Raw genomic sequence first — 21,907 nt, 5'->3', positions numbered from 1 at the left:
CTGTAGGGATAAAGATGGGCAGACAAGTACAGAGGTCACCCTGTCCAATGAGTGTGGAAGCTGTTGACTAACGGAGAGAAAATAAGGAGGAAATTGGGAAGACTGGGGGAGAGAGCAGAAAGAGCCTCCTATTGGATATGAAGTAGGAAGGAAAGGTTGAGCTGGCAGGCAGACCAAGTGAGTAGTGGCTGGCCACTGCTGCTGACTGCCAGCAGGAGGATGTTATGGTGCAGATAGTTGGTACCCATCTGACGGGAGGATTTGTGACGTTGAAAGATCCAAAATGAATGACCGCAGGAGCATCACTGATGACGTGTCCAGACTTTTCAGAATACAAAAACGATGAGTTGAGTCTATTAAATTCCAGCTGAATGCTTAAATTATTGATCAGACTAATTTTAAAGTTCTCCAGAAGAGAGTATTTCTTTGTCCCTTTAAAGAAAAAGCCACAAGATGGGGTCATAACATATTGCAAGTGTCATTTCAAGCATAAACTACTCATGTGCTTATAGTGCCATCAGAACAGGAAAACTAGCATGAAGAATTTGAAGCCATTTACAAGAGATATAGCATTGAGTATTGTGACACCTGAACAGAGAATCCGTAGACAGAACATCACTAGTAAAAGTTCTGTATTAAAAGTTGTATCTCAAACTTTAAGTATATGAAAAGTACAGTGCTTGGTAAATGTTATCAGCTACATCTGCTGACGAGAGGTTCACCAACTGTATTCATGTCAGACAGTAAGCTTTGCCCCCATTGGGCAGTTTGGGCAATGAGAAAACATTAATTCTACATTGACATCTAGTGGCCATACATGTTCAAAGCACTTCCATTTGTAATTTGTAGCTGAAGCATTAGATCAATGCTTCCCAATTATGGGGTAAAATTAATTATTCAGAGAGCATTTAATTATCATCAGAGTAGTATTTCAATCAGACGAGAACTGCCAGGTCGTCCAATTTCCACTTGAGCCAAAAACTGGTCACTAACAACACCCACTCACCTTCACGATCAGATTTTGACTTCCAAACTAACTAAAGATGCTTTCAGGCAATTACTTTTCTTCATTAAAATGAGTTTTAGGTTTAAGATTAGGTTTGACATAACATGGATAATTTAACCATTTTTAAATGAAATGTGACCTTTAGTTTATAATCTAATCTAGATTTTGACAAAGGGTCTTTCAAGAAAAAAAAAAAAAAAAAATAGAAGTTATTGAGAACATTTTTTTCCTTTGGACAAATTTAGTAAACCTAGAAGTTATAAAAATGTGGAAAGTAGCAGTGACTAACATCTAGTTGATAGTTCAGCTCATGTTGTGTGTGATTTTTTATATATTATTTTTTAAATTCAGACTTGTTTTGCTCAAAGTTGATTGTCAAAAGTTGCTCTGTACACAACCTGCACAAGGCCGTCATACTTAATTTAAAAAAAAAGAAAAGCTGAATGTGTAACTTTTCCCTGCACTTTTTGGGAAAACGTGAGGGGGTTGAGGTGACGTAGCACTGAATCAGGCTAAACTCAAAGGATACATGAATGGCTCAACATAATTTATTTTCATTTTATGTTAAAATGTACAGAGTTCTTTGAAAGTACTTGCTAAGAAAGAAAAACAAAATGGAAAAAAATGGAAATACATACAGGGACAGAGTCGAGAGTTGAGGCAGCTGAGCTCAAATCAACCTTCACTGTGTGCCCAGCTGTCCCGTCCCCCCACCCTCTTTTTATTTTGCGCTCTCTCTTAGCATACAACGCAACATGTACAATTACAAAGGATACAAAAAGGGAAGCAATATAAACAGACAGAAATATACTGAGCTCATTTTTACATGCCTCTTAAATGTAAGGAAGTCATCCTATGCACACACAGAAGTAAAAAAAATTAAAACAAAAAGAAAACAAAAAGAATGCCGAGTAACCTTTAGATATTTGTAGTCCTTTTGTTTAAAATAGCATTAATATACTACACAAAGATAGAAAAACTCTAGAGATGAGATGGAATGGAGAGGTTAAAGGCATCTTAAAGTCACTAAAAGTGAGTGGTAATTTTTTTAAATTTTGAGTTTCTTAGTAATTATTACCCAAGAGGCGAGCTAAAAAATATGTTTTTTTTTGTCGTTTCCTGAAACAGAAGTGAAAAAAATGACAGTACCAATATCAATGTCAGAATTTCCTTTTATATTATAGAAAAAACATTTTCTCTACAATAGGTTTCTAAAGTCAAAAAGAGTCAGCTTGTGTCATAAAAGAAAGCTGCCCAGTCTGACAAAATTCAGAAAAGAAATGAAACAAAAAAAAGTAAATACAGAACAGAATACACACAAAGAAAGTTTGTATGCCAGGTCTGTGTGACAAATGAAAACTCCTCTTTTGACTAAGAATACCGATACGCGGCCCAACAAAGTCAACCACGACCCTACGGGACCTCCGATCCTTGCCTCCGACCCTGCTTCTATAATCGAGCTACAATCCCAGGGCCAAACCTCGCGCTAGATCGAGCATTCAGGCACACCTTCACAAAGGCTAACCGTCCGCTGCCACATTTTTAGCCAATGGGAGCACAGAAACAACAATAACAAAAACAAGATTAAAAAAAAAAAACCAAAAGAAAAAACAAATTTTACAAAAAACACACCATTCAGAAGCAGACTCCTCGACCTCTTTGGGTCACTAACACTTAAGGATGCGAGGTCACCTATAGTTAACCGACTTTCCTTAAAGTAGTTACATGGAAATCCCACCGTTTGTTCTGCATTCCCTAAGCCGCTAAAAAAAAAGAAAAAAAAGAAAAAAGGCTGACATTGTATACCATCTGTCAGTGGAGTGTGGACAAAAACAGTTGAATGTTTCCTGAGCTAGCCATCAACTGGAGACAGCTAGTCAGTGTGTGTTTGTATTTATATATATATGTATATATATATATATGTGTGTGTGTGTGTGTGTGTGTGTGTGTGTGTGTGTGTGTGCGTGTGTTTGTATGTGTGCGTGTGCTGAATATTGGGAAGTACCAGAATATTTACATCGAAATGTTTCAGAGTCGCGGCAAACTGGAAAATAATGCTACTTGTTTCATTTATGGATATATAATATGACAGTAACACGCTAGTCTCTTCTGTGTCTTTGCTGTGTTTTTGGTACAACACTGTCCATCCAGGAAGACAGAGACTCTGGAAAACAGTCAAACACCTCAAACACCCGAGGCCCTGCTCCACTGTGCTCTTCTGGAACTCACGAAAAGCCATGGGGCCGAGCGGCACCGGAGATGTTTGGGCATTTCTGAGAGAGCAAGAGGGTGTAATCACCATTTCAGAATGCCACGCGTATAAAGATCAAAGCATGTAAGGAGGTCGGACTGCACACACGTATTTAAAAAAACAAACAAACAAACAAACAAACAAACAAAAACAACAACAAAAATAAGGTCAACGGTATGTTTAACATAAAACAACAGTCCGCCTGCAATGTTTCATCGTCTCTTTTTTCAAGGTAAGGCTTCCTATATTAAAAGATTGTGTGCATGGTTGAATATACTCAGTAACCACCGTTCACAGTCTGACCAGGCCAGGTACTCCTGTACCCTGTGGACTTTTCTGTGGACTTTTCCTCGTCATACTTCGTCGTTCCTTACTGTCCTCCTCAGTGTCGAGAGGAGGAGTGGACTCCTGGGCCTGTGTGCTGGCCTGGCCTGAAGCTCCACGGCACGGCCGAGGTCCACGTACACACCAAATCCTGCCCAAATACTCCCATACACAGCCAGCTGGGAGGGGAGGGGGAGACGAGCCCAAATAAAAAAAGGGACAAAATGACAACACAGAAAAAACAAAAACAAAAAACAGGAAACCCAAAGACCCTCTCTGTCCCCATCACCTTCACTCCACTGGTGCCTCTGAGGCACTGGAGAGGGTGAACAGGACTAATGGACATTTAGAGTACAGCGAGCATACGCTCTGGCCCCTTTCTGTCTCCTTTTTTCACTTCTTGGCTGCTCATCTGCTCATGTAATGTGGCTGTTTTGGATAGCTGTGATGGGAGGGGCCAGTGTACATCATGTTCCCATGGTGATTGGGCTGCATAGGCTGCTGTGGGTAGCCCTGCCCTCCCATCATGCCCACCTGCATCTGCATGGGGTACTGAGCTGGCTGATTCATGTATGCGGGGTTGCTGTGATAGCCACTGTTCATCATAGGCTGAGCCATTCGGTAGCTGGCTGACATGGGGTTCAGAGTCGTCATGTTCATAGAATTATACGGTGCCGTGGGCATGAGGTTTGGCATCATGCCGCGCTGCACGGCCAAGGTGCGCGGTGTACCCTGCATGGCCACAGTCCCCGAGCTGCGGCTATAGAGCTGCTGCTGGTGCGGGGCCGGGGCCAGCTGCTGAGTGGCTTTGGACCGAATGGAAATGTGGCCTTTGACGGTAGTCATCTGGCCCTGCAGCCGCTGTGTGTGCGGTGGAGGTCCTAGGCCAATGTTGGTCGTGGGCATGTTGCATTGCAGCTGCAGAGAGCCCAGGTTCATGGAGCCAGAGCTAAGGTTAGGAGGTGGGGTCATAGTGGGCTGCCCCTGTGGAAGGGCAGTGTGGGGTGAAGGGGCCAGCCCAGGATTGGAGAGAGAAACACTAGTGGCATAGGAGGTAACAGCGGCGGAGTGAGAGTAGGGCATGCCGTGGGGCTCCATGATGGTGTTGGTGAGCTGCTGGAGTTTGGCCAGGCTGAATGTTGCCGAGGGCTGGGGGTAGCCCCCTGTACCAAAGTCCTGACCCATGCGCTCATACAGGGTGCGGCCCCCTCCTCCACCTCCACTCTCTGGAATCTCCATGATCATGGGCGTGGAGGCAAAGCCATTGCCCATGCTGCACTGGGACAAGGCCTGCTGTGGTGGCGGTGGCGGGGCCGAGGGTGGAGGCTGAGGGTTGGGCGCTTGTTGCTGCTGTTGAGGAACCTTTTTTGTTGATTGCTGCTGCTGGTTGGTGCTGGGAGGCCTCTCAATCACACCACAGCTCTGAGGAGACTTAATGCCACAGCTGGGGGTGTTGGATGGCGGTGGGGGAGGCGGGGGCTGGGGCACAGCACTGCCCACGTTGCTGGCACCTGGTCCACTGTTGGGCCCTGGTCCTGTTTGCTGAATGAGGCTACAGCTGCCCATCGCTAGCTGGGATGCGGCATTTCCTGTGGAAGATGTGAGGCTGGGGGCTGGCACGAAGGAGCAGCTGTTGGACTGAGAGGAGGAAGAAGGGGTGGCAGAGCTGGAAGAAGAGGACGCCGAGGACGCTGAAGCCGTTGAAGCCCCGGCGACCACGGCAGCAGACATTCCTCCTCCATTGCCCCCGTTTCCTGTTCCATTGCCCCCTCCACCCATGGTGGAGTCGTAGCTGCTGGGGTTGTCATAATTCTCTGTAGTGCTTTCAATGCTGCCCAGGTCACTGAAGCCACTGTCCACCACCTGCTGCGAGTGGTCCGACACAGACGGCACATCCATCATCGGCGATGTCTCCATGTTCTGCTGAGAGGGGGCAGAAAGCGAACTGGGATGCTCTGGAGTGATCTGTGTGTAGCCACCTCCAGCGCCACCGCCACTGCTCCCTGCTCCGGTGGGGCCAGGAGTTCCACCCCTTTGCCCTGCTGGTGTCGTATCCACGATGCCCGATTGCAGCCCCGGGCTGTTCACAGAGCGCACAGACTGACTGGGCAGCGGGGGCACTGGTGGATTAGGGAGGGGGCTGCTGTGCTGGGAGGCTCCACATTCCTCTACTAAGGCTAGGGTCTCCTCTTCAGGCTCGCCCGTGTGACTGTAGCTCTGCAGGGTCCGGCAGGCGGCTAGGGTCTCTTCACAGTCCTGGTAAGCGCCGTGGTGTGGCTGGGGCTCAGTTTCCTCGTCCTGGGCTTCCCCCTGCGTCAGGGACTGAACAGCCTGCATAGTCTCCAGGTCCAGCTCATTGGAGTGGTGATGTGAGTGGTGCGAGTGATGGTGGCCAAGCTCCTCCTTGAAGTCAGGGTGCTGGTGAGGGTGGGAGTGCGGATGCTGGGGTTCCATCAAGAGTGTGACGTCTTTATCATCCGGGTGCAGGGGCTGCAGCTCCATTGGCTCAGAAGGAACAGACATGGCCGTGACCGTTTCCACCGCCGCCGCTGCTGCAGCAGACTCCTCCTGCTCTCTGCGCCTCCTCTCCTCCTGCTGAGGGTCTGCAGAGGGGGGCCGGCACTTGGTCTCCTGCACCCTTTCCTCAGCCTCCTCCTCCTCCTCTTCCTCCTCCTGTTTGCTGACGTACTCCTGGGCCACGCTGTTCTCCATGCCTAAAAAAGGCTCTACACCTGGGGGTTCTTCTTTGACTGGAGGCGAGTTTGCGTGTGAGGCAGACTCCTCCTCCTCGTCTTCATCGTCGTCTTCGTCTTCAGGGTCCGGACTTTTTCTCTTTTTACTGCTGCTGCTCTTGTCTTCTAAGTGTCCGTCACCCTCATCGTCTGCATCGTGGTCGTCACTTCGCCGGCTTCCTGAACCCGGCGTGACCGCCGCTCGCCTGTTCACGCTACCACCACCACTGCCCATGCTGCCACACTCCTCTTCCTCCCTTTCCTCATCATCATCGTCTTCCTCTCTGTCACCCATATCTGTGTCCTGAGGCCGGGACTGCGGGGCCCGGGGCCCTGAGGTGGAAGAAGAGGAAGAAGGGGAAAGCAGTGGACGGGATGGTGGCCGGCTAGGTTTGTCTTCTTCCCAGGCTCGCTCGATGTCCTCCTCATCATCTTCATCCTCTTCTTCCGGGTCAGAGGTGGGAGGTGGTTTGGGGGTAGGCTGTGGTGGCTGGCGGTTCTTGGGCGGTCTCCCCCGCTTTCTGGGCATCTTTTGTTCAACGGGCTTAGGGAGATAGTCATCTTCTTCGTCAGAGTCTTTTTGTTTGACGTCTCTGTCCGTGTTAGTTCTGCAGACTTGTTTGCTGTTCCGGTCATCCGTCTGCAGCAGCTGAGGAACTTTGTCCATCTGCTGCTGCTCTAGCAACCTTTGTCTTTCCTGCTCCTGCCTGTCCGCCTCCTCCTGGGCCCGCTGCAAGTACCAGCTCCGTGGCTTGCGACCAGGCTTCATCTTGATTTTGGGTTGCTGAGGATTCCCACTTTGGGCCTGGCCGTCTGCAGCTGCTCTCTGGTTGGGTCCTGTGCCAGGTGGCTTGCCTCTTTTCTTCCAGTGCTGTGGTTTGCGGCTCTTTCCTTTGGGCCAGCCTTTCTTCTTTTTGACTGGGACTTCAGGGTTGGCTCCAAGGGTCTCTGATGGGGTTGCTGTCAAAGCAGCTACAGACTTCGGCATAGTTGTTAGCTCTGCAAAGCAAAGAAGATGAAGTGGTTAGATACAGCTACTGCACAAAGTTCTGGCCAGACTGTGAAAATAAATGTGATGGCTTTCCAACTATTCCTCTGAACAGACTAAATAACTAAACTCCATCTTAACCAGTGAATGTCAGTAGGTGCCCGTAACTCACCCAAAATCATCAGTTCAAACAACTGTACATCAGAGTAGAAGTTACTTGGAGATGTCACCACTATCATAAGGCCAGGAAGAAGACCCAAGCTTTCACCCTCCCCATGCAGACATTGTTAGGATTGTCATCTCTCATAAATGGGAAGTTACTGGAATATTTTTATCATTGTCCAACATTAGGTGAGTTTTACATTGACATTGACTGAGAGGCTGCAATCCAAGACAGAAGCCTCTGTTAAAACTCAACTAAAATTTGCAGTTTATTTCAGAGCACTGGCACGCTTAACAGAGCGGCTGGAATAACGGAGGAGGCAGACTACCTCAGTAATCTCCAGGACAACCTTAAACTTGGACACAACTATGCCAGCATCAAAGCAATAACCAGAAACACACATTAAAACTGGTTGTGGAATGGAAAAAAAAGCAGGCTAACACAAAGGTTTTGGAATTGCCATGCCAAAGTCCTACCCATGTATGTACGATTAGTCCATACATGGGTAGTCCTGCACATTTCATCACTGCTCACCATCTTCCTCCGAATCTGTGAGGTTGGAGAGTCGGCCCCTCTTTGGCGCAGGGTCAGACAACCTCAGAGCAGACTGCGGTTGGGGGTAGCGGCGCAGCGGGTGACCCAGTGGAGTCTCCTCCTCCAGCCTGGGCATAGGCCTCTCTGAGTCAGAGTCTACAAAAGGCTCATCCAACACCTCCGTGGTCTCCGAAATGGTCTCAGTCACCACGCTGCTGTGAGGGTGGCTGCGCGGGCGAAAGCGGCGCTTCCTCATGGGCTTCTGGGTAGAAACGGGACAAGGGATTAAGATGTGCTAAGGAGCTTTAGAGCAAACTGACAACTTCACAAGCAGGAAGCTACTTTTGCGATTATCATTATCATCATTATGATAGCTGAAAATGTCTAACCTTGCATTTGAGCCCTGATTTGGTGAGCATAGGAGGGGAGCATCCCCTCTCGTCGTCATCTTCATCATCATCATCCTCCTCTTCTTCGCTGCTGTCACTGAAGCGGCTCTTCCTGACTGGAGAAGACTCGCTCAGCCTGGGAATCACAGGAAGCTGTGGGTGACCCTCTCCGGGACCTTCTATCAGTCTGGGCTTCGGGCCTCTCTTTTTCCTCGGTGGCCGGCCTCGTCTCGTGGGGGTTATGGAAGGGTGCCTGCTCATGTCGAGTGTGTGAAAGGCTGTCGTGTCCGCTTGTCTGTCCAAGGAGAAAAGGGAGGGCGGGCTGTTGACAGTGCCTGTGGTTTTTACCCCCTCTGACCTGTCCTCGTCCTCATCATCTTCATCCTCTACTGGACGGATTTTGGGTGGCCGTCCCACCCGCGCGCTGTCCTTCACCTTACCCCAAGGCCAGTTTTTGGGCGGGCGCCCTCGTGGCCTGCGTTCGCCGTTTGTTGGCGGAGGGGGTCGTGGTGGTTCTGGTACAGGCGGTGGGCATCGGACTGGAGGGGGAATTGGAGAGCTTTGGCCAATCGGAAATCCTAGAAAGGTCTTCCTTTCCTCCTCCTCTTCTTCATCCTTCTTCCCTTGCCGTACATGCCAGGGCATCTGTGGGACCTTGTGACTCGGCTTAATCTGTTTAGAAAATTTACAATTAAATTAATTACACCAGAAAGCAAGTCTGACTAAATTTATTATCTTCACAAATGCAATGGCAATCTTTACCTCCTTGCGAGTCCCTTCCTTTGGTTCCTCATCCTCCTCCTCCTCATCATCATCGTCGTCGTCATCTCCATCAGCATCAGAGACCACGGTGTTGGTTACTATGACAGGAGTCCAGCGGAGACACTCGGGGTCGACCTCCAGCTGTCGTGGCCGGGCCTTTAGACGAGCCATGTGGTTGGCCACCAGCTTCTCCCTTCGCATCAGGATGAGTCTAACAAAGTCAAAGCAAAACCAGACGGGAGCATGAGCCCTCCGGACGCACATTTTTCTACATTGAAGCATCGATACATTACAGACAAATATGGCTGTGCAGGTAAATGTGCAGATACGTGCAGCTATGCCAACTGTTCAGGGATTTTTTGTTTTTTCCTTGGATAGAAACATTTTGCTTTCCCCATAGAGGTATTAGCACGGGCCAAAGGAAAATAACGAGCACTGCAGTTAAACTATTTTTTAACCAATTACGTCAACTGGGCTTCTATTTACTCAGCCACAACAGACATGTTTGTCTATAAAACCGACAAAGCTGTAACAGAGCACCTCCAGTGCAGCAGATAAATCATTCACAGGTGGATACAAGGACCAAAATTGGTACATAAACTCTTATGTTTAAAATAACGAGTAAGGATAAAGTAGAAGGACAAAGTCTTGCATTTTCGAATGATCTAAATGTCAAAACGTACACATTTGACTGATTGTTTCTTTTGTTTACACAAAACAAAGTGAAGACAAGTTGTGTCAGCCAAATTTTAGAAAAGAAAAGTCTTCACGCATGGAATACATTACTTAGCTGCATGCATCATGGTGCTTTCAAAGAGGTAAAAAACCTTGACCTGCACAGCATTGCCATTGGAGCAACATCTCATTGAGCTTACTTTGCTTTTCATGAGACCAAGAAGTTTTTAAGTTACAAATTTGACTTACTTTTATACTCACAAGCCCAAATCAAGAGTAAAACCTTCTAAAATAAACAATGGACAAATGGCAAAACTTTTAACTGGCTGCAGAGGGACAGACAGACTTAGTGCATATATGCACTTCTGAAAGATCATTTCACTTATCTACTGCACTATAATCTTTACACCGTGCAGAGCACTGATGCTTACATGCGCAGCCCCCAAAGATCTATTCTCAGTCAGGAAAAACCCTGCACGCATGTGTTTTTTGTGGTGCACCTAAAAATAACTGACAGTAAGTGCAGTAAGCCCACATACAGTAAAGACACAGAGTCTTCGCTGCATTATTTGAGACACATCTGTGATACAGTCATCCAAATATTCAGAATAAATAAAATAGATCTTTTTTGACAACACAGTTAAAAGTTTAGAGTACCAAGAAGCTGCTTTTTTAACATCTGGCACAATACACATGTGCTTGGTAAGCTGCCAGGACACCTCAGTTTACAAACTGTGACATTTCTGCACATAGTGTACTTTGCAGTTAGATGCAAGTCAACTTTTATGTTGTTGTTTTGTAGGTCTATGAGGCCTAATAACATAAGAAAAAACAAATCTTTGTTTTGCTGAAAATTTATTTTGGGAACAGTGAAGGTGAACGATGCCACTGATCCACTAGCTAACATCCTAACAGCTGCACAGCCTGACTCTGGTGGTACCACTACAAACACCAGGAGAGTGCAGTGCAACCTGGCTCTGGACGATTAACTGATTAAAATCACAAGTGGCTGTCCGTGTGACTCCGGACAGCATGTGAGATCCCATTACCACTAGCATCATAGCTGCGTGTCTGGGGAGCAGCCAAAGTAATGCAGCTTAACCAGCTTATGCAATGCATGTGAAAATATAGGTTTATGTACTGTTTGTTCAAACATCGTTTGAATGTTAAGTTTCAGTGTCACGAAATTTGTATGGCTGTTTTTGAAATCTCAATTCTAATCTTTTAAAACTTCACACTGACATGTCTGTGTACCTCCATAAGAAGGCTTTTCTGTTTTGCTTTCTTGGTGCTGCCACTGAAATACTTGTTCCACATCAAAAATCTGAATCTACTGTAACCGCATTTACTGCATATTTTCGCTTGGTCTTTCTCAAATTACACTGGGTCACCTTAGTAAAACGTTTTGGCTGCTTAGACCGAAAACCAGCAAATTCAGCATTTCAATAAAAAAAAAAAAAAGGCAATAGTAGCACAAGCAGAACGACTTTGTTTATATTTGGGCCATATAAAAGAAAACATGGAGTATATTTCTGACCGGTCTCCCCGCTGCTCCAGCATGTTGAGGCTATGCAGGGTGGTGGTGATGTCCTGGGGGCAGATCCCCGTCAGTTTGCTGAGCTGTCGTATGGTGATCTGCCGGTCGCGGAGCTCGTGGAGACACTCCAGCACCACGCTACGCCAGTAGGCCATGTAAGACAGCCGACCTAAGTCCGACAGAGGCTTCTCCGGAGATCCTGGCTGTCCCTCTCGCTTTGACAGCAAGTAGCCTGCAGGGAAGGAGGAACCGGAGACAAGGGCATCATGAGCCAAATGTTTGAATTTAGTCATTATGTCTATGAAAAGAGGAACCATCAGTGTTTAGTTAAAGTGATCCCAATATTCTCATTTCAAACTGTGATCATTCTATTCGTTTTTAGAAAATAAGCAGCACTTACTGAAGTCGATGAGAAAACGCCCATAGCCCTTGCGCTGGTACTGTGGAAGAATCATGATGCATGATACGTTGTATTTCTGTTGACAGTGCTTCTCCTGAAAAGAAAAAAGACAGACACATTTAACCATTAGAGGAAAAAAGAAAAATAATAATGGAACCACATTATAAAGCAAGTCTGTGTGTGTGTGAGCTGGGTGTTAATGGTGCGGTGTCTGCTCCCTAACTGCTGTGCTTTGGCAGTGAGGTTGCATGTTAATGGGAGCACCTGCAGAGGCAAACTCCACAGAGGGACAATGGTGCTCACAGCAGCCACTATTTATCTGGGACACCATATGAGCATTTGTATGTTTTAGGAAGTTATTTCAGCTTCATTTAATCTAAATAAATAAAAAAATTAAAAAATAAATTTATATATCTATAGATATATCTATAGATATAGATATATATATATATAGATATATCTATAGATATATATATATAGATATATCTATAGATATAGATATATATAGATATATCTATCTATATCTATATCTATATCGATAGATATATAGATATATATATCTATATATATAGATATATATAGGAGTAAGTGTTTATATAATCCCACAACAGAGCTGTATTTTGCTTAAAAATTGTGGGAGAGTCAAGAAAACACAAAATCCAGACAAAATAGATCTTTGCAGAGAAGTTGAGTGGGGGAAGATGAACTGAAAGCCATACTACCTTAGAGAAGTAGCCAACAAGGTGACAGCCTTTACTGTCATTCTGGGTGAGGACGTAGAAAAGGAAGGGCTCCACATCGTAGTAGAGGGTCTTGTGGTCCAGGAACAGTTTAGCGAGTAGACACAGGTTCTGACAGTAGATTGTGCTAACATTCCCATCAACCTGTTGAAAGACGTTGGTAAGAAAACACAAATCAGTGCAAAGCACAGGACTTCCTAAATAGCTACTTTCTCATCCCTGAAACACTAAAGTGCTGAGTTAAATCTCCAGGCTGCTGTTAGGGAGCTGTGGAGCAGAGTGAAGGTGAATGGATTAGAAGTTAGTGTTAGGCTATGATCTCCCCTGTGTCCCTGTAGACTCCGAAATACACAGAGGCTGGAGAGAAACGACGAGTGGTAAAGAGACGGAGGGAGGCTCAGGTTGGCAGACGGCCTGTTATCTGTGCTCTCCTCGGAGAGAGGAAAGGACTGCAGAGTGGAGGAAAACAGAAGCTTCGACGGCTGTGTCCTGCAGACAACAATCCACTCAATTCAGTGGCCGCTGTGCTTAACTGCAAATTCGTCTCATTATAACTTTGATACAAAGAACAGGATATTCCACTAAGGCGGGTGAGGATGTCACAATCACTTTAAGGGTTTTTGACTAAGATATATTTATATAGTTGGTGGGAAAGCATTATGCTATGCAGAAACTTTCTCCAATAAAGGGTAAAATTGGACAGGCAGCGTGGGAAACATTTGAAAGGACTTGTGGGTTTGTACTGTGCAACTGTGTGCAGGTCTGAGGTGGCAAGAAGACTAGATAAAAGTTCATCTAGTGGCAAGTAAGCCATCATTAATTGCCTTTTTAATTTTCTTTTTTAATTTACAATGAGATACATCTAACAGCAGGCAATTTTTCAAGCCCAGCACACAGAGCAAAGTGTTTATTTTATGAGGACGTGAACAGGCAAGATGATCATCAAGTTAAAAACACACTAAGCTGATGATTTTATTTGCTTTTCTTCTGCTGGCACAGCCAAGACACTAAAACAATGCAGCCAAACAGGAAAATATAAACTAAACTCAAAACACCGTTAGGAGATCACGGCAAGTGATCGTTATTTTATTTTGCACCGATATCTATCTATATCCAGTACTAACACTTAACACATTCACCTTATATGTAAGAAACCTCAAACTGGGAGTCTACACAAACCCGGCCTGAGGTCGTCACAGTGCTGGTCCTAAGCGAGGGTTGCATCAGTTAGGGCACCGAGCATAAAGACTGTGCCGAGTCAAACGTGGATCCATCCGCTGCGGTGATGAAGGGAGCAACCAAAAGTACCTTTATTCATTTATTTATTTTTTTCAGTTAGCGAATCACTTCTCACTTCTCTCAGGGAAGTCAGAATGCACTGGAATGCACTTCTACAGCAGGGAGCAGCTGCATTCCTCTGTAGGGCCACGAGGTCTTGGAGTGCGGTCACACAGACACAATCCAATACCTCGAGGGAGGATTGGCCAGCGTAATGCTTTATGTCATGTGTAGAAAACAAAAGCCCTTTAGAGCAACTATTTATGTTGCAGTAAATCGCTCTCATTTCCCAAACTGTCAAAATGACGTCAGATTTTCCGTCATCAGCGACAGAAAATGAACAGAAGTCGTCTCTCTTTGTTACAGCGCTGGCCACCGTTACTTAGCTGTTACACCTTCTGCACTTTGAATTTATCAAAGATCACTGACACCCAGGCAGTCTTTCAGTCAATCCATCACCTCCCTGATGTCTGAGATAAACCAAAAACAGCAGAAAAACACTCAAATGAGCTTCTCCAGATCCTGATTTGTAACTACACCTATTCATAACTCAGAGTTTCTGTATTCAACCATCATTTGACCAATTCTGCACAACAGCCTTGGGAGTAACACACAGTACTCTCATTATACACAACTAAACCTAACAATAGCATCACAGTGCAGCAATATTTGATGAATGTGCCTCAAATGGTGAAATTGTTAAAACAGTCACTCAGTTCAATTCCAGACGGAAACACAAATCTCCTTTGGGGCTGCTCGGGAAATACATCCAGTGTAAACACTGCCAGGTTAAACTCGTTGAGCTGCCCGCTGTGGTGACCGCTTGTGACGAGGAAGCAGCCAAAAGTGTTTTCAGGTGACACTCACCCATCACTACATCTGCTTAACCGAAGAGGAAAAGGACCAAAAAGGAAAAAGGAATTCACTGAGCTGTGGTCTTAGTTTCCCCCCACTGTCCTCAGCTGACTGAGGTTGTAAAATATAAGACGAAGCTATACGACGTACTGCGTATTACGTAGAAGCCTTTTTACAATATCACAATAATGGCTACTGTACTGTTTCACTGGATACATGAATGCATTTGCAGGTCTGTTAACTGTGCCTGCTTTAGTGTGTTTCAAAGACATGTTAGAGAGGATCCTCCTGTAAGAAGCACAGCGTGAATTAAAATAATTCTTAAGCGCCTGGATGCAGAAAATACTTTGTGTGACTTTTCCTTTTTTATTGTGCCATCTGGAAGTTGCGGGTGTTTTTAGAAGCTCTTTAGTGGTTTTTGAAAGACTTCATTCCCAGCGAGTTATCTCCAGTTTAAAAAAACAACAACAAAATTTAAAAACAAAACAACACAAAGCCACATCTGCAACTTCCTCACCTCGAATACAGAGATGTCGTCCTTCCTGTAGATCTCATTGGCAGGAGGGTGGAACCAGTTGCACTTCTTCATGTGCTGGTAGAGGATGCTGCGACTTTTCATGTAGCGCAGGCAGAACTCACACAGGTAGAGTTTAGGTAGTCTGGAAACGGGAGCACAAAGACAAAAGGACAAAAGGAATGGTTTTAACGGTTTTGCTACACAAACAAACAAATCCCAACATTTTTCTTCTTCAGCTGGAATATTTACTGGTCTTTTATAACAATCGGCTAGTTTTCTGGTGATGCAACAAAGGCAAATGTCAAACTGGGTTTATTTTTCCTCCAAATGACATTTGCTGAACAATTAAATGTGAAGGCTTTAAGAACTTCTGATTAATTTTTTAGAATAAACACTGATATCTTTGCTCTCACGCCTTTTTTCTCTGCGCACTTTTCCAGTTTGCATCCATCAGGTATTTTAAATTGCTGAGACAGAAACATACACAGTGGGATGAATTTTAGTGAACAGCAACAAACTGCAGAAATGCACATTTAAAAACACCTCCGACTACGGATCCTTGTCACAGAGGGTGGCAGTGTAAACGGCTTATGACGAGCTCCATTATTCGGGTGGTAATTTCTACACCTACGAGCAGGATTGTGAGCTAAGTACCTCATGCTGTTGCGTTACATTATGGTGCGTTAGCTTACCTGCTGTACTCCTGCGGGTATGGAGACGAATACCACGTCTGGATTTCATACTTGCCAAATTCAATGACTGACGGGCAACGCATTTGAGGGTCTGGCGGACCCGTCACGCCAACTTTCTGTTGGGAGAAGGGAAAAGGCAGAGATGTTTATGGTTAGCTACAGGTTTACAACTGGCGGGGGATTAGCAGGCCATGAGCCAAGCAGAGACACCAGAAATCATCAGCAGAGTATCTCAGACTGTTACAGCAGGAGAGGGCACCAGGTTTACATTACTCTTACGTGGATCTTCCTGGTTTGCCCTTCCCAGCCATTTACATCATGTACTCACCGTACACGATATTCACTGTCACCCAGCCTGGAACAGTTCTGCTCATTAACTCACACACTTACACACCACTGTGGCTATTCCACATCCACAACAGCGTTTTAATACGACTCCCATGGTGTTAACCCCACACCCACTCTCTGGTCAGTTTACTGCTGCACTATTCCCTTAAAACAAGCCATTAATGTGGCTAATTTACACTTCCTCTCTGACTAACGTATCAGAACACTGTCGTTAAAGATGCCCCGCTCAGTCATCGCACCATCAAACACAAGACTCGTTTTACGTGCTTTATCGCGACCCAGTCTTAAACATTCATGGGTAGTTTTACTCTAGCCGGGCTGTTTATGGAGCACAGTTTGGCATCAATCACAAGCAGAATGTGAAATTCAAGCAAATGTCCAACAACAACAGTAAAGACTAATCAGCTTGTTGTAAAGCTGCTGTCCTAAATTCAATCCATTTTATTTGCATCTTGAGGTCACGGCCTGTGTGTGCTGCATCTATGGTAATGGATCATTTTAATATCCATATTGAATCTGGCAGCTGTTCCTAATTTCTTTCCTGCACTTCTTTGACACACACACAGGGCCTGCAGCCCTCTGTGAGCCAGCAGCTTCATCTCTTACAACCAGCCAGCTGTTGACTTGGCTCTTTCTGACCACATTCTCACCACGATTGAGATTTACGTGTATACCCTCCAGTCTGGCAGCCGCAGTCCCAGACTCACAGCTCTCAGATTCCCATGCTGATGCAATCTCATTGTCCAATTTGGCCAGTGTTCAGCGTCTCCCTTCCCCACTGTTGTCTCGTAATAATCACACGTACCTGTAGCGCCAGCTCCTGGATGTGTCTGAACAGCTCGATGTCTTTTTCCGTCAGGTTCTCGTGGCCGGGCAGTTTGTCATCTTCGTCACGCCAGTCGCTGCCTTCCTGATTGTCTGGGGATTGAAAGACAATCAGAAGTTATTTCGAATCCCAAGATGTCTGCAGACTTTCAGGGCGCTTCACAACAAACAGCTGTGAGGCTCTTATAACAGGTCACTTTCTTATATTAAAGCCTGCAATCACAGGATGTTAGAAAGAGTAACATTTAGGTGAGCAGCATCCCTAAATGCAATCAAAATTACCCCAAGAGAAGTAGCTGAATTCATGTGAATCACATGATTAGTTGTGCGTATGTTGGCGTGGATACAAAGCCTGTTACTTCAACTCAAGGCTGAAGCCACAACTCACAAATCTCTTCATCCATAATCAGTCCCATTTTATTCTGAAAGTTCTGACAGGAAGCGGACGTTCGTATCTCCACCACTTTTAGGACGTTGCTCCCGTCGCTGCCATTCTTCATCTGGCCACGCTTTCCTCCGTCTCCAAAATAAGTCACATCGCCGACATGCACGCTGCGCCCAGTGATCGCTGCTCTAATTGCTTCACAACAAATCATGCTCCCTCAGCTTGTGTGGAGAACGAACGTACGGGCCGCGCCGTTTCTGATTTAATGACGCAGCGAAGCGCAAATTATACGTCCAATTTGGCATATGATCTGTTTTTAAGGCGTTTTTTCACAATACATCGGTTGAATGAACGGGAACAAAACCACTGCTTGTTCTTTGCCGCAGTTTGGCGTCATTTGTGCTCGAGCTACGGTCTGTAATCTCAGCGTGACACACAGCAAAGCCTGGTTAAAGCGAAAGACACCGTTTTTCTACACTTGACAACAACCTCACTTCTGACTTTAAGAGCGATCAAAAACATCACACCAGCTGTTCAACAAGTTTGCAGTTTTCCACAAAAGCAGCACTTTACTCACGCTAAACCCCGTGACGTGAAATATTATCAGCTAAATTAAAGCTGCCAGGTTACTTTCCACATATTTATTAAGTTAGCTGATAGCTAAGACAGTCTTATTTGTTTTGCTTGCTGCAGGCAGTAAACACACATTAGCAACACAGGCAAGAGTGGAAGAGACTTGTGATAATGGATGATGAGGGTGTTCTTCATTCTTTCTAAAACACACATGGGTGCCGCAGAAACCTGAAGGAAGCGCTGCTGCTCTGTCACATTTATTCTTTACTTATAACTCTCTGCTTTTACTCTAAGAGATTTCAATGGAAACAGACCTGCAGGTGGACACTTCAAATTACAAAAGCAATTTCTTTAAATGCATAAGCAATCATTTTCTCCGACTGAGGAAAAAAAATAAAGCAATTCCACACGATTTTTAGCCTTGACCTACAATTTCAAAATAAGTAACATCATGGCTGAATCGTCTATAAAAGAGGGACAAAGAACACAAAAGCAATGTGAATGCTTCACAGTAACAGCTGATACCTACAGAGTCTGTAAGCAAAGCACCTGCAAAGGACTCATGAAAATAGAGCACGTTTTTTTAAAAAGGTCAATTTATGTAATTGATTCAGATATTAACTTTTTTTTTTACCGTTTGTGTTTCATTTCTGTGCTGTTGCTCTCTCATTAAACATAACAGATCATTAACATGTCTTTATGTGCGTTACTTTATCTCAAAGTTTTGTTTTCATGGCAAATGTGAATCTAAACTGTCTGATGGTATGAGCAAAAAACAAAAAAACAAGCTGATCTTTCCCACCTCTGTCATCTCCTTCGCCTTTGCGACTGGCTTTCTTTCGGATGCGGCACTGCTGTGAGTAGTCCACCACTTCCTGCCGTGCCTTGCGGCCCTCGGGAGATGGCGTGAAGAACTTTGTGAGGGCATCGATGAGGCCCTTGGTCTTGTTGTTGAAGCGCAGGCTGCTGTGTGACAGGTCGCCGTCCTCCCGCATGGAAAAAAGCAGCCTGTCGTCTCCGGGGTAACCTTCGCAGGAGGAGCTGGAGGAAGAGTTTGCTGAGGCCGAGCGCTTCCGCCGACCGCGCCCTCCCAGCTTCTTAAAGGGCCGCCCCGGCCTGCAGAAGACAAAAGTGTTAGGGTCAAAGTCACAATCGGTCACACATTGTAATCACTCTGCAGTGCAAAAACCACCTAAACATGCATTTATCTGTGTATGCCACAGTGTGCACACAGTGGTTGGTGTGCAGTACAATCTCCAACATACTTGGAACCACCTTACTGCATTATTATATATACCAAAAAAACAAAAAACAAAAACCTTTGGCATTACTCTTTAAGGGTAAGATCTCATTACTATCAGTGTCTCAAATTTCTGCATGGCATTCGTTAGTATGGAGGACCAAAACAGTCAATATTAAACATAAGAAAATAATGATAATAATAATAAAAGTGTCGTGAATGGCACCTTAATGCATTTTATTTAATTTTAAATAAAATACAGCACTAGTAGGTTTACTACTGCTGTAAATCTGTCTTTGTGTTGATTCTAGTATTCATTTGCTTTTAGTCATTTCACCATTAATTTAACCATTTATCTGATTATTTGATCTCATTCTATACATGTTTTTTATGTTAATTATGACAGACACCATTATATACCCCTTAGAAAACATCTGATTACTAAGTGGTTTCTAAGTCCTCCATACTCTCAAACACCTTGGGTCTGTGATGAAGCAGACACAGGTGCTCTCCATCGCAGTGACACCGCCTCAGACAGAATTAGTTGAAGACGTTTGTGTACCTGTTCTTGGGCCGTCCCAGCGGTGCGTTGTAGCGCCGTTTGATTTGCGCAGCCTTTTCGTGTAAAAGCTTCTTTCCCTTTTTCCTTGGTTGGCAGATTTGACAAATCCACATGCCTAGGAGACGAAGAGGAAAAATGGAAGTGTTCACACACTGAGACAGTACCGGCTTCGGTGCACATACAAACAGGCTCTGGGAAGCTTGTAATGCATTAGTGCTTAACAGTGATGCATTAGAGTGAGAGCCATCAGCTCAGGAGATGGTTTAATCATTAACTGCCATCATAACGGCGATGCAGAAGAGCAATGTAGGAGCGCTGTGTGGTCAATCGGAGGAATAACAGGTACGAGTTTGGCTCGGAGCAGATAATGGAGACGGGATACGAGTCTTGTTTAATTACCTTTTGGCATCCGCGTGAGAGGAGGATCGCAGCACTCCATGTGGAAGCCCCGGTCACAGGAGTCGCAGAACAACATGTTGTCCTGCAGAGAGACACAAAATAATGACAATCGTCTTCAGGTCACACGAGTAGTAGAACAACATATAATCCACTAAGTAAATACAGGTGACACCGCTGATCAAAGCTGCTGAGCTCATTTTAATTCCATATTGTGATGAGAGTTTTGCATACTTTGCCTTCCCTCCGTCCTCATAGCCTGTTTCATCATTGTGCAACTGGCAGCATGTTGTGAATTTTCCTCTTAACCTCTCCGCAAACATTTGAATAACAATCATACCTCGCCTGACAAGTAAGAGAAAAGAGTGAAATCATGCCGATGCTGACTAAAATAGCTCATTCCCAGGATCAATCCCTGGATAGAGACGCTGATGTCTATCAGCGTCTCTATCTGGCACTTAAGCTGAAGATCGAGCGTTCACAGCGACTGTCAGGCTGCCAGGACGCCATATTCCTTCATCCACTCACCGCATTCTTTCCTTGATCCTGACAGCTGCTGCAAGTCTTGCATTCGATGCACTGCCACCACAGAGCCTTGACTCGCACTGTGAGCTCCGGGGAGAATTTGAGACAGGACGGGTGGCCTGCAGGTAGACAGACACACATACACAAACAAGCACGTCAACATCACACACACTTTTCTCTCACACTCTCACTCTATTTTTTTTTATGTTTGCTGCTGACTGACAGTTGTGACCCACTTGCATCATTGAAGGAAAAAAGAAAAGAAAGAAAGTCCTTTTGGAACTGGAAGCCCTCACTGAATCAAACCTGGCTGCAAAGAGTGTGTTAAAACATAAATGACAATCTGTCAGAGCCGTGCTTTTGCAATGTTTGAAGAGCGGCAAACAAGACGGCCTTGTCTGGGACGAAACCCCTCTGAGGGAAGAAGAGGAACACGCTTGTCTGCTTCCGATAAGAGATGTCGGGCCTTAGCAGGAGTACTACAACTTGCATGCCAATAAAACCAAAAATTGAACCAGGAATATCAACTGGGTTCAAGTTTAAGAACCACACCCGTTCATAATTAAACAATGTTATGTTCAGATACTAAATGAAGTTGAAGTGTAAAGTATTACTGAGAAGAGTGAAGAACATGACTGGACAGTTTAATAGACTGATGAGCTGCTGAGTGTCAGTAGCCACTTAGACCGAATCAACTGGAGGTCTGGGCGGTTAATTAAGTATCAATTTCAGTTACGAAATTGGCTCCAAACAACTGTGAAAACAAAATAATCTGAATACATAAATAACTTTTGCATTAATTTTCACTATAAATAAATCACCTGCAGGCCTTTTGTTAATACCAATGTGTACTCGTAGGTATGTTTTTGTCCCCAACAGCTCCAACTCATTCTTAGTTTACTACATATCAGCCAAGATAATCAAAAGAGGGCCTCTGTCTCCACACTGCTTAGGGTCTATCACGTGTTTGTTTGTTGGATGTGGGAGTCAGCTGAAGTGTGCAGGGTCCTGCCACTGCAAGATGGTCAACACCTGCTAGTCTGGGTCCATATATCACGAGCCTGTTTGCCACCTTGTGTGATAATCTGGTTTTTTTTTTCCATTTGAATTCATGTTCAAGGAAATCCCTTATTTGAAAAGAAGACGTGTGTTTAGGTCCAAACTGTACGATATCTGTCGACTTAATGAATAACAGTGTTAAATGATCAAG

General features: G+C 45.0%; 1 protein-coding gene across 5 annotated transcripts in view; it reads right to left on the bottom strand.

Moving 5' to 3' along the window:
- Nucleotides 1–1,532: 1,532 nt before the first annotated feature.
- The window catches only part of kat6a (K(lysine) acetyltransferase 6A), a 39,120-nt gene continuing 18,745 nt past the window's right edge, over nucleotides 1,533–21,907 (bottom strand). For 4 of the 5 annotated variants that reach the window (XM_086313363.1, XM_086313365.1, XM_086313364.1 and 1 more), the window contains exons 4-17: nucleotides 20,701–20,816; nucleotides 20,176–20,257; nucleotides 19,777–19,891; nucleotides 18,777–19,090; nucleotides 16,997–17,109; nucleotides 15,844–15,959; nucleotides 15,152–15,293; nucleotides 12,484–12,645; nucleotides 11,762–11,855; nucleotides 11,362–11,593; nucleotides 9,150–9,360; nucleotides 8,388–9,059; nucleotides 7,999–8,260; nucleotides 1,533–7,312 (exon numbers count right to left, since the gene is read on the bottom strand). In XM_086313363.1, the coding sequence (XP_086169489.1) occupies nucleotides 3,990–7,312; nucleotides 7,999–8,260; nucleotides 8,388–9,059; nucleotides 9,150–9,360; nucleotides 11,362–11,593; nucleotides 11,762–11,855; nucleotides 12,484–12,645; nucleotides 15,152–15,293; nucleotides 15,844–15,959; nucleotides 16,997–17,109; nucleotides 18,777–19,090; nucleotides 19,777–19,891; nucleotides 20,176–20,257; nucleotides 20,701–20,816 (5,954 nt within the window). In that variant the 3' untranslated portion in view covers nucleotides 1,533–3,989. The remainder of the gene's footprint in view (nucleotides 7,313–7,998; nucleotides 8,261–8,387; nucleotides 9,060–9,149; nucleotides 9,361–11,361; nucleotides 11,594–11,761; nucleotides 11,856–12,483; nucleotides 12,646–15,151; nucleotides 15,294–15,843; nucleotides 15,960–16,996; nucleotides 17,110–18,776; nucleotides 19,091–19,776; nucleotides 19,892–20,175; nucleotides 20,258–20,700; nucleotides 20,817–21,907) is intronic. The other variant, XM_086313367.1, reaches the window with a different exon arrangement.

The sequence above is a fragment of the Aulonocara sp. 'chitande type north' Nkhata Bay genome, linkage group LG12 (genome assembly GCF_057382095.1).
Source record: "Aulonocara sp. 'chitande type north' Nkhata Bay isolate Kocher_YH1m ecotype deep benthic linkage group LG12, A_spYH_male_GT1.1, whole genome shotgun sequence".
Taxonomy (NCBI): domain Eukaryota; kingdom Metazoa; phylum Chordata; class Actinopteri; order Cichliformes; family Cichlidae; genus Aulonocara; species Aulonocara sp. 'chitande type north' Nkhata Bay.
The sequence above is the reverse complement of the archived record's forward strand: the minus strand, read 5'-3'. Positions and strand labels throughout refer to the sequence as shown.